Source organism: Anolis carolinensis, chromosome 1, assembly GCF_035594765.1.
Source record: "Anolis carolinensis isolate JA03-04 chromosome 1, rAnoCar3.1.pri, whole genome shotgun sequence".
NCBI lineage: Eukaryota > Metazoa > Chordata > Lepidosauria > Squamata > Dactyloidae > Anolis > Anolis carolinensis.
In genome coordinates this window covers 66,902,316-66,918,506 of record NC_085841.1, presented here as the reverse complement: position 1 = coordinate 66,918,506, position 16,191 = coordinate 66,902,316, and the positions used below count along the sequence as shown (strand labels likewise).

Sequence of the window (16,191 nt, the reverse complement as noted above, 5' to 3'; positions counted from 1 at the left end):
GGAAATCTGTTTCATAGGGCTGTTTGGGGCCAAGAGTTTGTGACTTGAACCCTGAGGGCTTGAACCCAAAGAAAGATTCAGCTATCTGTAACATGGCTGGGGTTCCCAGACTTAGAGCACCCAGCAGAAAGGGATTCTGTGAGTGATGGGAAGCGCAGTGCCTTGAGGAGGCCAATCAAACAAACAGACAAACAAGAGAGGCAGGGCCTTGGTTGAACCCAAAGGATTCACCAATGTAACTTGGCTAGGTTCCCCAGACTTAGAGCACCCGGCAGAGAGGGATTCTGTGAGTGATGGGACACGCAGTGCCTTGAGGAGGCCAATCAAACAAACACACAAAACAAGAGAGGCAGGGCCTTGGTTGAACCCAAAGGATTCACCATTGTAACTTGGACGGGTTCCCCAGACTTAGAACACCTGGCAGAGAGGGATTCTGTGAGTGATGGGACATGGAGTGCCTTGAGGCCAAACAAACAAACAAACATAAAATAAGCCTTTTCCCCTAGTCCCAAGATACCACACCCACTCTTTTATCCAAAAAAAAAGGCTTTTTCTAGCTGCTTGTGCTGGATTTTAAAATGAAATGCATCAGATACTTAAACAACTTTGGCCTACTAGACTAGTACCACCACCAACCCCCACATTATTATCCAAAAAACAAAAGCTTCTTCTAGCTGCTTGTGCTGGATTTTAAAATGAAATGCATCACATACTTAAAGTAACTGCCCTACCAGACCAGTAGCACCACCACCAATCCCCACTTTTTTATCCAAAAAATAAAAGCTTCTTTTAGCTGCTTGTGCTGGATTTTAAAAAGAAATGTGTCAAATATTTAAGTAACTTTGGCCTACCACCACCAACCCCCCACTTTTTCCCCAAAAATAAAAGCTTCTTCTAGCTGCTTCCTTGATTTTAAAATAAAATGCGTCAGATCCTTAAAGTAAGTTTCGCCCTCCCTACCCCTATCTTTTTTCCTCAAAAATAAAACATTACTTCTTTTGCTTCTTTATTTTAGAATTTTAAAAGAAAAAACAACTAACCCCTTTCCCACCCTTTTCTTCTTGGTTAAGTTCTTCTTTCAATGCTGCCCCACAACAACAGGTCAGGCACGCAATCAGTGAGTCAGGCAGCAAAACAAAAGACCAGCCGGCAGCCGCAGCCAACCTCTCCCTCCAACCTCTCAGCCCAGAATGAGCCTCGTGGCTTGCATCAGGTGCTTTTCAGGGTGGACGTCAAAACTCCTCCCCTTGCATGGACATGCAAAATGATTGGTCAGGGAGGCAAACCCAGGCTAGACTGCTCCTCCCTGAAAATCAAGTTTTGTTGCATCCAAAATGCTTTCTCATATTTCTGAACATATTTCCGAGCCCCTTGAATGAATGGGCTCCAGCGCTTCAAAATCGCAGTTTATTTTTGAAGCGCTAACGTGCGTCAGAACCGCATTCACAAATCAGATTAAATACGATTTTAATCCGATTTACGACGATTCCGATTAATTCGCACATGCCTAGCATCTGACTCTAGAGACAAAGGTACACACAGCCATGCATCTGCTGAATGTCAGTAGCTCAGCAGGAGACCATTCACAAGAACCCTTGGACCTACTTCTTCTTTTTGCATCAGCTTGCTCATCCACCTGCCACCTACTTTAGCCTAAATAGTCATTGTGGTGAAAAAGAGTGACAGTGAATGGTATAGAATATATGCCTGTCTGACCTCGAGGCGGGTCACAGTTAAAAACACACAAATACTATTAAAATTCTACAAACATACTCAAGCTGTGGTACTGATGTTGGTGAGAAAGCAGAGAAGCTATTATAGCCCATGGCTTTGCAAATGTGAATGCACCTAAGGGATGGGACTGATGGTGAAGTCACCAAGGACAGAGGGAATAATCAATCTCCATCTTACAAAAAAAAATCCCAAATTTACACGTTTTTCTCTATACATTATCAGCAAACAGTTGTACTCCTTTCTCACAAGGGAAAAATAAAAGGCAGTAATTACACACACAATTGTATCTTTCTTCAGCTTCTGCTTCCAGTTTCCTGCAATGGATTGTGTGCATTCACCCACTAAACTCATGGCCCCTGTGTTATGCAAAGCCACAACTGTTGCTTTGTGTTAGTATCCTAAAACTGTGAAGATGATGGGATTGTGATAATGTATGTGAAGGGGACTTTTACCACTGTATGGAATATAACCTAACACCCTAAAGTCACCAAATCCCATCTGATCTTGCAATAAGGCCTGCTCTGATTAGTATTTGGATGGGAGACCGCCAGTGATACCAGGAGCTCCAAGCTACGTTTCAAAGGAAGGAACTGGCAAATCACCTCTGAGAATACCATAGGAAATTACCTAAGAACACTCTATGACATTCCCAAGTTCCCCATAAATTGACAAATGAGTTGAGGGTACACTCACATAAAACACAGAATATAACTAGATCAGACCCACTAAAATCAGCATGATTCCAAAACATATTGCCCTCAAGCTCTATTTGAATTTCTGTATTTGTTTTTATTTCTACTTTTCCAGAGTATCATATGATTAATCCTTCCATAAGTTAAAACTGTTTTTGTTTACTCCCAGCAATTGGCATCATTATTAATACCTGTCTACATTACTGGGATTTGGATTGCTTTATAGCCAAACTTGATCTAAATTACAAATGTTTCTAAGCTGCATGATATTGTCATCACTTTGTTATTCCAACAGATCCCAACATTTTATTGCTGGTGACAGGCAGTCATTACTTCACTGTAAAATATGCAATTTTAAAATAAAGAACGGCAAAAAGCCAACCCTTAGGGCTCCTGAGATGGCAGGAGCAGCAAATCCAGAAATTAATATGCATTAGGCATAATTTTTTGCCAAGTAACTGGAGAATCAGACATTTAATTTAAAAAGGGGGCAATCTGATTTAATATGATTCAAAACTATTTAATACTTTAAATCATTCAAAATCATTTCAATGCATTAAGAATGTAGTTGGTCCTTTGTCATCAGCAATGAATTAAGTTTTATTTGGAACTTACAGTTAAAACTGTACATTTTAAAGCCTTCTACTTTGCTACATTTTAAATATAATACCTGAGGCTGAGAATCCTGTAAATTTGTCAACAGTCCTATAAGTTTGTCAACAACCTAAAGCAATTATTTTGTAAGTGTTTTGCTTCTGAAAAAAAATCTAATAAATCAATTAGACCTATTAACTTTAAAGCTACCTTTTGTGGACAGGACAGGCATCTTACGGATTGAAAAAGCAATATATGAGATATATATTAGACATTTCCATTTTTTTTACATGCTTACAAGGGAAAAAAGGTATAAAAGGTAAGAAAGCAAAAAGGAAGATGGGGATAGTGAAGTTATTCTTAATAAATGAAGTCTTGACCAATATCTATTTTGCAGGGGTGTGGGGGGGTGGGCGAGGAGGTAAGAGAAAAGGCAGTGTCCATAGTTATGGTTATTACATCTAATTCTTCATTTCCATTACACTTATTTTCATTATTTAGTTATTTAAAAGTTCATAGATATCATCTATAAGATAGGAGTGTTATCGGTTAGTTTTAAATCTGATAGTTACGACTTCTAATATTATTTATTTATTTATTTATTTCCATCATTTCTATGCTGCCCTTCTCACCCGAAGGGACTCAGGGTGGCTCACAATCTGGCAAATTCAATGCAGTACAAAAATAAAACATAGAAATTAAAACAATCAATTTAAAACAATCCAATAAATACATTTAAAACAGTTTAATAAAATACTTAATCCATTCGTCCACATAAACCTTGCACGTAAACCTTAATCCTTAATATCTTCTTGTATTATCTCATATTGTTCTTTCTTCTTTTCACCTTCTTCCGTAAAAGTTCATCTCTATTATTCTTGTCAGATGGTTTCTTTTAAATATTTATTTAACTCTAATTATTACCTAAGGAATCTAAAAAATTAAGATAGTATGTTAGGAGCCCCCGGTGGCACAATGGGTTAAATCAGTGGTCAACCTGTGTGTCCCCAGATGTTTTGGCCTTCAACTCCCAGAAATCCTAACAGCTGGTAAACTGGCTGGAATTTCTGGGAGTTGTAGGCCAAAATACCTGGGGACTCACAGGTTGAGAACCACTGGGTTAAACCCTTGTGCCGGCAGGATTGCTGACATGAAGGTTGGGATGCTGACCTGAAGGTTGCTGGTTTGAATCTGAGGACAGCAAGTGAGCTCCCTCTCTCAGCTCCAGTTCCCCATGTGGGGACATGAGAGAAGCCTCCCACAAGGATGGTAAAAACATCAAAACATCTGGGTGTCCCCTGGGCAACGTCCTTGCAGACGCTCAAATCTCTCACACCAGAAGCAACTTGCAGTTTCTCAAGTCGCTCCTGTCATGAAAAAGGCAGTCAGTGTTCTATAGACAAAATTTGTTATGAATCATTATGACTATCATTCTTCTCCCCTTAACATTACACAAAGCTTATATATTTCTATGTAAGCATTTCTAATCTGTTTTAAGAGGTGTTAAATCATCAGATTTCAAAATCTCGTAAGTGTGGAGTAGACGTATTACACAAAATTTGGTTTTCTACATAAACATTCCAAATTTAATTTTAAAAAGTGTTGTTCTAGCTATTGTCCAGAATTCTTAAATGTAGGGATAATAGATAATACATAATGAATATAAGGGGCAATATTCATATTTTTGAGCAACAAAAATAGCTATCTTCTTCTAATTTTTTATTAGTGGATGTATATATGTGTGTGTGTATATATATATATTAGACATTTCCAAAAAAAAAATCCCACACACATACAAGGGGGAAAGGTATAGCAGTTGGTTAGGAGAGAGAGAAAAAGGACAGGTGGAGGTATTGAGGTTATTGTTACTAAGTTTAGTATTTACTGATATCTAATATTAGAAACCATTTATGATTCTTATACTCTAACATGTTATGCTACAATTTTTATCATGTTAAACACCCTTATAATTCACGCTTGTATTTTGTGAAGCTTCTTTTCCTTTCCAAAATAAATAGCTAGAGGATATTTCTCTCCCTTTTGGGAGGGAATGTCCAGAGGGCATTTTGTGTCATCAGGTTACAGTGCTAGAGAAGGATCTTAGCCTGAGGCCCAGCTTGCTGCCAAGCAGTTCAGAATGTGGACTGAAATTGCCTGAACAAGGTGCCAGACTGGGATCAGCAAACTCCCAAGTTCTGGACAAAGTGCAAGAAAATAAATTTCTATAAAGTTCCTCAGGCATAATCTATTTTTTCCTGCTTCTTGGCAAGGGGTTGGACTGGATTGCCTGTGAGGTCTCTTCCAACACTATGATTCTATGATTCTAAGGTTCATCTTAATATTTTTCACTTTGACTTAACTGGGATTGCATCCTGAGCTTGGACAGGAATAGATAAATGCGGAGGAGTATGTGGTAAAATAGTAAAACTGTCACATAAACTTCATTTTTACTTAGTTATTATTAGACCATTCACTATCTGCAGGTAGATTAAAATAGATTTTTATCTGAAACCTGGGAGGGTCACTGTCAATCAGTGTTAGATTGTTTAATAAAATATTTGCCAACATTTCACGGATTAAAATCTAGGATGTATATGGCCAAACATCAGAGTATTATTAAGATGACAAAGTTACTAATGAAAAACATATATGCTAGAAGAGGCTAAAACAGTTTGCCCTCCTCTCCTCTTTTCAAAACAGTTGAAAAAAATAAGACAACAGAAGTTTCATTGGGACCATACTTGCCAAATCAGGACAGTTGAAGGGGACACAATGGACAGACTCATTACAAGTCTTCTACAAAAGCTGTAACAAAGGCATTTGGTCATTGCTTTAATTCATCGAGTTAACAGTCAAGTCTAGTCATATATGTATAAATAAAGCAAAGAAACAAAAAGATGTATGTGGCAAAGTAGAATTAAGGTTAAAAAACCCCTTGAGATTGATGATTTTTCCTTAGATCTCTTACAGTAATGTATTTGTTTGTTCAAAATAATCGCACATTGCCTTCTTAAGACTCATGGCAGCTTATCTAAACCAGAAAAGTATATTGAAATAAAACAAGGAGCAAAAAATGTGTAGTTTAGCCAACTGAATAGGTAGTCCTTCTTGTAGCCCTCTTAGAAATAACTTTCAGAAACACAGAAAGGTCATTCTAGAGTTGTAAGCAATTGCAGTAATGGCTCTAACTTGATTATTTTGTTTAACGTAATATCCAGGATCCTTTTTCACTTCACAGTAGAATAAATACTGGTAACTTACAACAGAATTATGTTCTGCTTGCATTACACAGTCCCTATGCTTGATGATGTGCACTTTGGTACATGTTCCACATTGTGCCTCTGCACACTCTGCAGCAGGGCCTCAGGCCAAACTATGGTATTTGCAGAGGGATATACCAATAAAAACATTATATAGGTAGAGTACAAGAAACACACGAAACTGTCACTAACAGGATGCTAGCCGGTGAGGGGAAATTAGAGAAGGCAGGATCAAGTGGGAAAAGTCTGAACTAACATGAAGGCTGTTATAATGAAGAAAAAGAAGCCCTCATTAAACCAAGACATCCAATCATTACTGCTCCTGTGGGTCTGGTGAGGTGTGATGACTCATGGGCCTTGTAGTCCTGTTCCTAGTACTATTGTGGCAGATGAAGAGGAAAACATGGGATTTCTGCCGTTTCAGCCAGAGCCGGGGCCTCTCCACCTGGAGGATGTTTGCCCTCAAGAATCTAGCCAAACAGGCCTTGGGCAGAATTCCCCCCCCCCCCCGTTTTCCCGGAGGGACAATTATAATAGAGATAGAGGAGTCAGAGAGGCTAATCGCCGGAGCCTGAGAATCGCTGCCAAACAACTAGCTGATTAGGTCTGCTTCCCTTGGGAAATTCTAAGGAGTCATGCATCTGGACAGAGTTGGGTTTCGCTTCTTAATCTCTAGGGAAAGTGTTCTGTTGGCGGGAAAATGAGACCCGATATAGGTGCTGGTCGCAAGGGGAACTTTGCGGAGTCAATTGATCAGCTTGAGGAGAGAGATCGTGTGTGGACTTCGTACCCCAGTTCCTTGCTTCCCGGATCAAGTTTCAAGTTTGCCTTGTTTCATGTTTTGCCACGGACCTTGTTCATGCTTCATGTTTGCCTCGTTTCAAGTCTTTGATCTAGCCAAGAATCAAGTTTATTTTCCAGCCTTGTTGTCAAGCTACATTGGACTTTAAAGACTCTGTCATTTCCCCACACTATTGCTTGGCAAAGTGTGTGTTTCGGTCAAGTGGATTAAAACTTTGAACTCTAATATCTTATATTGGACAATACATTTCTGGACTATATTTGACCTCATCTGAAAGGTCTGCTTCTGAACTATATTCTTCACTTGTTTTATTGACTTTATATATTTCTTTAATAAAGATATTAGATAGCTTCTGGCCTCTGTGTAAGGTTATTGGTGCTCTGCAGCCTGGGTCCTGACATGAGGTGAGGTGAAGTGTGGCTGAGTGGCTCCTAGAGAAGGAGCAATTTTTGTCATGACATGCTCTTCCTGCAGAAGCTTTCCTAATTCCCATTTCATCGTCTCATGCTGTAATATTTAATTTTTGTTCAGGATTGATATAAATGGATTAAACTTTTTAAACCTAACATCTGTTATTGTTTTCATTTTTGATATACTGATGTAATTCTTTGACATTTCAGAGTTCACCATCCCCATCCTGTACTGTTTTATTGCTTATATTGTGTTTCATTATTTGTTATTGTTATTTGTTACCCAGAGAATATTGTTTTTGGGCAGAATATAAAATTGTATTAAATCAGCATTTCTCAACCCAGGGGTCGGGACCCCTGGGGGGGGGGTCTCGAGGGGAGTGTCCAAGGGGTCACCAAAGACCATCAAAAACACATATTTCTGATGGTCTTAGGAATCCCTTTAGCAGAGAAGGCTGAAGATCTCTCTGGCTGTCCTTCTCTTCCTTTTTGGAAACAGACGGTGAATCCTCCCACCTTTTGCTGTGACTGGATGCAAGGAGAACTACAATTACCATCATGTTGGATCAGTCCCCCCGCCCCAAACCTCACCAGCATTCAAAGTTGGTCATATTAGGAATTTGTGCCAAGTTTTGTCCAGATCCATCAGTTGGGTGCTTATTGCTCTGTCGATGTGGGTGAACTATAACTCTTAACCTCTGAGGTCAGTCCCCTCGAAACCCCACCAGTATTCAAAATTTGGCATGTTGGATATGTGTGGCACGTTTACTAGTTCAATCACTAGTTTGGTACAGGGTACTCTCTGAATGTTGGTGAACTATAACTCCCAGAATTCAAAAACAGCCCCCTCAACCCCACCAGTATTCAATGTTGGCCATGTAGGTAGTGTGCCAAGTTTGGTGCCGATCCATTGTGGGCTGGATTTAGAGTGTTTTCTATAACTCCCAGCAACGACAGCTCCCAAATGACAAAATCAATCCCTCCAACCCCACCAGTATTCAAATTTTGGTGTATCATGGTTTTGTGCCAAATTTGGTCCAGATCCATCATTGTTTGAGTTCACAGTGCTCTCTGGATGTAGGTGAACCACATCTCGCCTAAATTACTGTCAATTCCTCCTAAATCCCTCCAGTATTTTCTGATGGTCATGGAATTTCTGTGTGGGAAGTTTGGCCTAATTCTATAGTTGGTGGGGTTCAAGGGCTCTTTGATTGTAGGTAAACTATAAATCCCAGCAACTGCAACTCCCAAATGACAAATCCCCCCCCCCCCCAACCCCAGCAGATTCACATTTGAGCGTATTGGGTATTTGTGCCAAATTTGGTCCAGTGAATGAAAATACATCCTGCATATCAGATATTGAAATTAAGATTCATAACAGTAGCAAATAACAGCTATGAAGTAGAAACGAAAATAATTTTATAGTTGGGGGTCACCCTAACATGAGGAACTGTATTAAGGGGTCGCAGAATTAGGAAGGTTGAGAACCACTGTATTAGACCCAGGGCCTGCCTTGCATAGATGGATTGCATCCCAGGCAAGATCCCCTGCTTGATTTGGAGGTTTCTCCCTACAGCAAATCCGCCTTTTTGTATAGTATTTTTCCAGAGCTGGTAAGCAGGTCTGCCTTTGTTAGCCTTATACAAATCAACTGCTTATATCTGGCTCAAATGGTGATATGAAAGACGTATTCATTTGATAAATAATCACATATATGTCCATCAGGTTTGTATATAAGTGATCACCCTCCTTCATTCAGAAGTGTAACTTGTCCTGTTTAATGATCCAAGTTGCATTCTTTTATCATTTTTTCTTTTTTTACACACTGCTGTTCATACATTGAAATAAAGATTTCATTGATTGAATGATTGATTACAATAATCTTTGCAATTTTTTTTACAATGAAAACATCTCAATATCCCAATTTGGTCTCCATCAGATGATGCAGAAATCTTCCTAAAGAATGCAAAGCTTCATACACCAAAGGGTGCACAAGAATTGGGAAGGAAAAACAACTGCCACCATCTATCTGTGCTTACAGTATGCCATAGTCCCCTTGCCAAAAGCTCTTGATTTCACACTGGCATGAAGAACTTGGCTATTTCCACTCTGCTTCTGACATGGTAATAAATGCTTAACTCTGGACTGATTTACTGATCCGCTTAGTGAGAATGGGACTGGATAATTCAGAACATTTACTTAAACCTTTAATTTAGCTGTCATAACTACTGCCCTTTTGTGCCAGAAATGACATGGTGCTGTCTGACAGGAATTCTGATGGTTTCTGATTTAAAATTCCTCCTCCCTACTAAACAGTCCCAATAGCAGTAATGAAGTGTTATGTAGGGAAGCAATAAGAACCAAACAGCAGTAGACTGGCAACAGAGATCATTCAATTGCATTGATTGTATCTTGCCTACATTCTTCATGGGGAGAGGATGAATGTTTAGCAGCTTGGGACAAAAGTGAATGGATCACTGTGTAATGGAAAATCTCCAAAATTACCATGGGGAGGATATTTGGAAATTCAAAGAATTTTGCCATACAATAAATACAGATGGCTAATTTTAGTAACTATAAAAGAGCATCTTTTACAGGCAATGTAGGTAATAAATTACTCTGCCAAGAAAACACAGCTCTAGAGGAGTAATTTTTTTTTAAAAAAAACAAATGAATGAGTATATGTTATATTACTTACACTCGCAGAACACAAATTGCTTATCCTCCTTAATATATGCTAACTTAATTAACTTAGCCTTTGTGCTTGCAATCTTTGCAAGTACATGCTGTAGAATGGATTTCTTTCGCTCTATCAGGCTTTGATTTTGTCTGGGCATTCCTTTAATAACTCATGTGTTTTTGGCTGTCCCTCATTTCAGAGATGGCTCTGAAAACTTCACTGTCCCTGGATATTTGTCCTTTATTTGTTACTTGCCTATCTCACATTCCTTCAAAGAGCTCAAAGCAGCATAGCTACAGACTGTCCCTTCATTTTAACCTGTTAGCTATGGCCGAGAGATCCTGATGAGCCCAGAAAGATCCACTTTAGCTTCACCATTGACAAGGGATTTGTAATTGGATTCTTATGCCTTAGTCTGATCACTGCTTGAGTAACATAATTGGTTTGCCAAGTAATCTAGATAGTTAGGGGGAGGAAAAGAGGGAAATCAACTGTGCAGATGATTTCAGACCAATCACATTGAATAAGGGTATGGTTTTGTGCTTGAGATCTAATACTTGTAGATGCTAGGGCTGATGATATCACTAGTGCCGCCCACAGAGACAAAGGAAACTCAGAATAGCAGGATATTTCAAAATTTAACAAGCCTAAAATTCAAAGAACAATGAACTGCAGTACTTTGCAGATTCATACCTTTCAGCAGTGGTCTGGAAGAAGAAAAGATAGCATTTCCAGCTTTCTTATTTACTCTCTTTATTAAATGCTATCTAGCATTACATTTCCATATTGCAATTCATGATGTTATCAGAAAGACCATGATTTAAGTGCTCTATACCTTGCTCTTTTGCTGTAAGTGACGGGGGGGGGGGGGATTTTCAGCAGTGAAAGCTATTGCATGCCGCAGGCTCATTAAAACTCCCCTGACAGATACTGTAATACTAATTCCTCCTTGACAGCTGTCCACTCAAGCTGGTAGTGGACAATCTTGCAAGTCACCCTGGGAAAACCATCTTCGTGATCATGGTGTCTCCCCTGCCAGATAAGCAATCTTGTTCATGATTACACTCAGAAATATTTCTGGCAGAATTCCTCCAGCTTCATTTTTTCAAAGAGAAATGAAAAAGTCTGAACTGCAAACCCTGGAATCCTGTCATCATTCCATCTAGGGCTTTCTGAGACCTATAGTCAAAAAAGTAGTTATCTAAGCTCTGTATGTAAGTGACTCAAATGCTGACCTACCAAGCCCAAGGTAGGAGGGCATACCTCAGGAAAAATACAAATACATAGGTGTTAGGGGGAAAAAACAGATTTCAATTGTCATCCCAGAAGTCATTGCAAAACATCAAATTTGCAGAGACACAATGTAAAATATATCCTCAGTGTGCTGAACTTCTCAATGTATTGATAGTTTCTTATGTGCTCACCAACAATACATGGAACATCTTAAGGCAAGCTCAACATAGCGGTCATAAGACAACATATTCTTGCAACTGCATCTTCCCTGACATGCAATTTCTCTCTCTCTTTTCTTTACTTACATTTATGTATGTAACACAAATACTCCATCAAGCACTGGTATGCTAAACTAATAACACTTATTCTATAAATAAACCTTATAATGGTGGAGAGAAAATTATTAATGCATATTCAGCAATTAGGAAATTAATTTCTTGGTTCACCTGCTCTGTGCTGAAAAAATAATAATATGCATGAATTGACTCAGTGACTTTTCTCTGAACTTCAGCGATTGCCCAGAATAAAATGAGAAACACAAGCACACTTGATTTGCTGTAAGGGCAGACAATATTATCTTTGTTACTCATTCTGAGTTACGGTATCTGTGACACACAGAGAACCACTCTATTTTTCTTCACAATTCAGTTCCCACCCCCGGTCACGGTCAGTATGTGGGTTTCCTTCTCTATGCTGCCTGGCCATTATTAATACATAATCCAAATATATCTTCAGGCTCTGAATGCAATAATGGTGAGAGTCATGAGATGCCCTTTTGTCAAAGAGAAGAAGAGGCATTTTTCTTTTGTTCTTTTTTTTCCCCTACAGCAGGCCTACAGTTTGGTACCTAATTGTCTTGGCTAGTGCAAAATGTTGTGGTATTTATTGGCCATTTTGTGTATATATATTTTACACACGAAGGCATAAATAAATTTAAGAGAAAAGTATAGGAACAGACTGGGGTGCAGGCAGCCCCGACTTACGAGCACCTCACATACAAACAACTCATAGTTAAAAACAGGGATGAAACAACAGGAAGCGAGAGAAATTCCCTCCTGAAAGAATTATCATGGGGAAAAGGTGTCTTCACTGAAGCTTTCTTGCCAATCCTTGTTTCCAAAACAAGCCACATTTTTCAAAATCCAACTAATCACTTGGACAGAAAATGAGATGCCAATTAATATCATTGGACGGTATAGAAGCATGGAACTGGCAAAAACACCTGTTAAGATTATTGGCCTAAGAAAACAGTAGGAAAAAAAATCATGCAGCTGTCAGATGCCAGCAAGAATTACAAAGCACATACACACCCAAGCTCAAATGGAATTACTACTGAGGTCAGAACATTATACTGAAGCCTCAGCCATAAAATTACATGGTAGAAAAAAGATTAGAAGACAGAGAAACAAGAGTGTTGTTCCATTAATGGCCACACCTTCTCCTAACTGGCCAGCTTTCTAGTGTTAAAATGTGTGGTTTTATTAATAAATGTATGTCAAGCTATTCCTAATCAAATGATTTCACTGGGAATCATGTCATACAGGAAACTACTACACTAATAAATCAGTTCAAATAATTGAAGCCAGTTTTATACTTTAAAACGAAGGGCAGATAAACAAGCACAAAACCATGCATTTCTGTGCTTATGTATTTGGTGAGATAGTAATAAAAGAAAGAATTCAAATAGAACTATTTCTAAAAAAAATGACTATTGATATACAATTTTCTTACCCAGGATACCCGTGTCCTTCAATTATTTTCTCATGCAAAATTGAGAAAACTTTAGCTCTCCACTTGTTGCTAGGCTACAACCCACATCATTCCTAACCGATGGCTATGCCAACTAAGACTGATGGGCTAGGAACTTCAACATCTGAAGAACTATAGTTTCTTGCCCCCCAGCATAATGGGATACACTGCAGTGCCCAGTATATAACAGCCATAGGTAACTACATCAATCAATGAAAACATCTGCTGGTAGCATAACTTGCATTTCCCAGCTTTTCAGCCATTTTTGTTGAAAGAGAAGGGAAATGGACTTGGGATCAGATGCATAAAAGCAAATTGACCCCAGCCCAGCTCTAGGCGTAACTTGTCATTAGCTCAGATTTAATCAAATTCAGAAATGTAAGTCAACAGAATCTTATAAGAATGTCTATGCATTCCATTTAGATTCTTCTTTCCCTGTAATATCTAAAGTGAGCTTTTCTCAACTATAGTTGCTACCATGTTTCCCCGAAAATAAGACAGTGCCTTATATTAATTTTTGCTCCCAAAGATGCTCTAAGTCTTATTTTCAGGGGATGTCTTATTTTTCCATGAAGAAGAATTCACATTTATTGTTGAACAAAAAAATGAACATTTATTATATACTGTACAGTAGTTGTCATCATAAACCAGCATAACCAGACAAACTGTGAATCCTATCAAGAATTTCTTGTTACTGCCAATATTTCCATGTACAACACTTTATGGTACATACATTTACCGATCCTGGATGCTCTGGTGTTCTGTTCGGCGAGCATGCTTCCAAACAAAAACTTTGCTAGGTCTTACTTTCAGGGGAGGCCTTATATTTAGCAATTCAGCAAAACCTCTACTATGTCTTATTTTTTGGGGATGTCTTATTTTAGGGGAAACAGGGTATTAGATTCCAACTCCTATCATCCCTAATAACTAATCAGGCTGGCTTGTAGTGATTGTGGGAATGAGTGTCCAACATCGAGAAGCCAAGGGAAAAGATTGCTTAAAGAGTCCACAGTCAGCAACATAATCTTTCCTCATACCTGAACATATTCATTGCTCAACAAAACTGATACTGTAGCTGAATATTAGGCACATAAAACAATAAGTATGCAAAACCACAGCAGTCTGTTAAGCATACCTCCATTCTCCATACTGACCATGGTTTCCCACTTTGCCCTTTTATTTTATCCATTGCCACACAGAGAACATTTACATACAGCATAGCATATCTACTTTCCTGGCACAGAAAGTGGCAGCTCTCACTTAACACTTCCCTCATAGCATACTATGCTCTCTCTGGAACAAAAGGTTATGTTGCTGTCTGCCCTATGGAAACAGGCTTCCAGAATATCTCTAAGAACTGCTCATTCAGGTTGGTTAAATTCGTACAAACAGCTCAGTACATCAGAACAAATCTTTAATTTTTACTGAAAAACAAAAAAGAAAAAAACTGCTGGACCTTCTGCTAATGTTAATACTAGCTAATGCCCACATTACTTACAGCTTCCAACATTTTCAGGGCACAAATTTTATGTAATGTTCTTAATTGCCATCACATTGGCTTTGCCTTTAGGTGACTTTCATGAAACCCTGCTAAGATCTTCCAAAGTCAGGATTATAGCTTGCATGATTGGGTCTATTTACATATAATGTGGCTTTTCTCTTTTCTTTCTGCCTTCCGCTTTATCAGGAATTGTTGTCTTTTTATAATAATAACATCTCATATTTTGTCCAAAGTGTCAGTTTAGTTATTTTGACTTCAAGGAAGAGTTTAGCCTTGCTTTGTTCTTGGAAACATGTATTTTTGACAGCCCATGGTATCCTCAGAAATCTCTTCCAGTACCACATTTCAAAGAGCTTAATCTCTATCAATCACCTGCCTTCCAGCTGTCCAGATTTCACAAATCAGCATGGATGAACACGAATTTGGTATTTGCCCACCCACAGTGAAATAATGAAACAGGACAACTGTGTTGGGATAACTATGGACAACTTTTATTACATAGTTAACTGCAACCAACTGAAAGTGGGTCTGAACTTGATATTGGCTAAGTGGTCCTTCAAGACACACTCCTCAGGTAACTTGGGTGAGACACCCGAGTTCCCCATGTAACTCAACCTGAGGAGTTGAAGTTGAGCATCTGAAGCGCCACATTAAATGACATCGTGGCGGACCTGGGCTACAGGTTTTGAGTTTGACATGTGATTTCTCTGAAATGAGGTGGAGAAATTCTGTACTAGTGTAAGCTAATGTGCAGTTTAGAGTGCTCTATAATTAGTATTCAAAATGTCACAAGGAAGTACTCTTCTACAGAAATGTTGTTGAATATGGCAACAGCAATGTTGTGAGCAGAAAGAATGGTGTGATTTTCTGATGAGACCTACACACATGTCCCTGCAACACCTTTAAGCATAGATTCACATGAACAAGATGTGAATAGGACTACTAGGTACAGTCAGTACTTTGTGCAAAATAAGGAGAGAATAAATCTACTTCCACTGAACAGAAAAGATCAAATTCTAAATAACATGCCAGCAATCAGTGCTGTTTATTCACCTGTCTGTCAACAATAAGCTAAAAGGCCTGGCATTTAGATGATAAATGACATCTATAAAGAGAGATGAGAGAGAAGATGTCAAAACACCTGCTAAATGTTTAAATTTTCATCTCCTTTACTAATATCTAATAGAGGGGAAACAGCAAGGCTAGCCTATTTTAATCCATAACTACTTTTTTGAGGCAAAGAAATATGAGATCCAACCTAGAATATAATATGTAGAATTATTTCTTGCTTTATGTCACAGAAACATGTATAACACTGTCAAAAATAATCACTTCTTTTGCTTATTAACTTGCATAATATCGTACATTTGCTTTAAGCTAATTTTGTCCCCTCACCTTTTAGAGTTGCCTTCTTGAGTACCTTCATTGCATAGAGCTGCCCAGCATCAGATCCTTTAATCTTCCTCACTAGAAAGACCTGTAGGAAAAAAGTATCAAAGAGCAATTAAGTAATGCATGCTTAAATTAATTGTATTC

The 16,191-nt window shown here is 38.6% G+C and overlaps 1 protein-coding gene across 5 annotated transcripts in view; it reads right to left on the bottom strand.

Annotated features, from left to right (window-relative positions):
- Positions 1-16,191, bottom strand: part of rps6ka2 (ribosomal protein S6 kinase A2) — a 282,808-nt gene that overhangs the window by 76,422 nt on the left and 190,195 nt on the right. For 4 of the 5 annotated variants that reach the window (XM_008124811.2, XM_008124821.3, XM_062976281.1 and 1 more), the window contains one exon: positions 16,051-16,132. In XM_008124811.2, the coding sequence (XP_008123018.2) occupies positions 16,051-16,132 (82 nt within the window). Of the gene's footprint in view, positions 1-1,040; positions 2,913-16,050; positions 16,133-16,191 lie in introns of those variants that run through there. The other variant, XM_008124826.3, reaches the window with a different exon arrangement.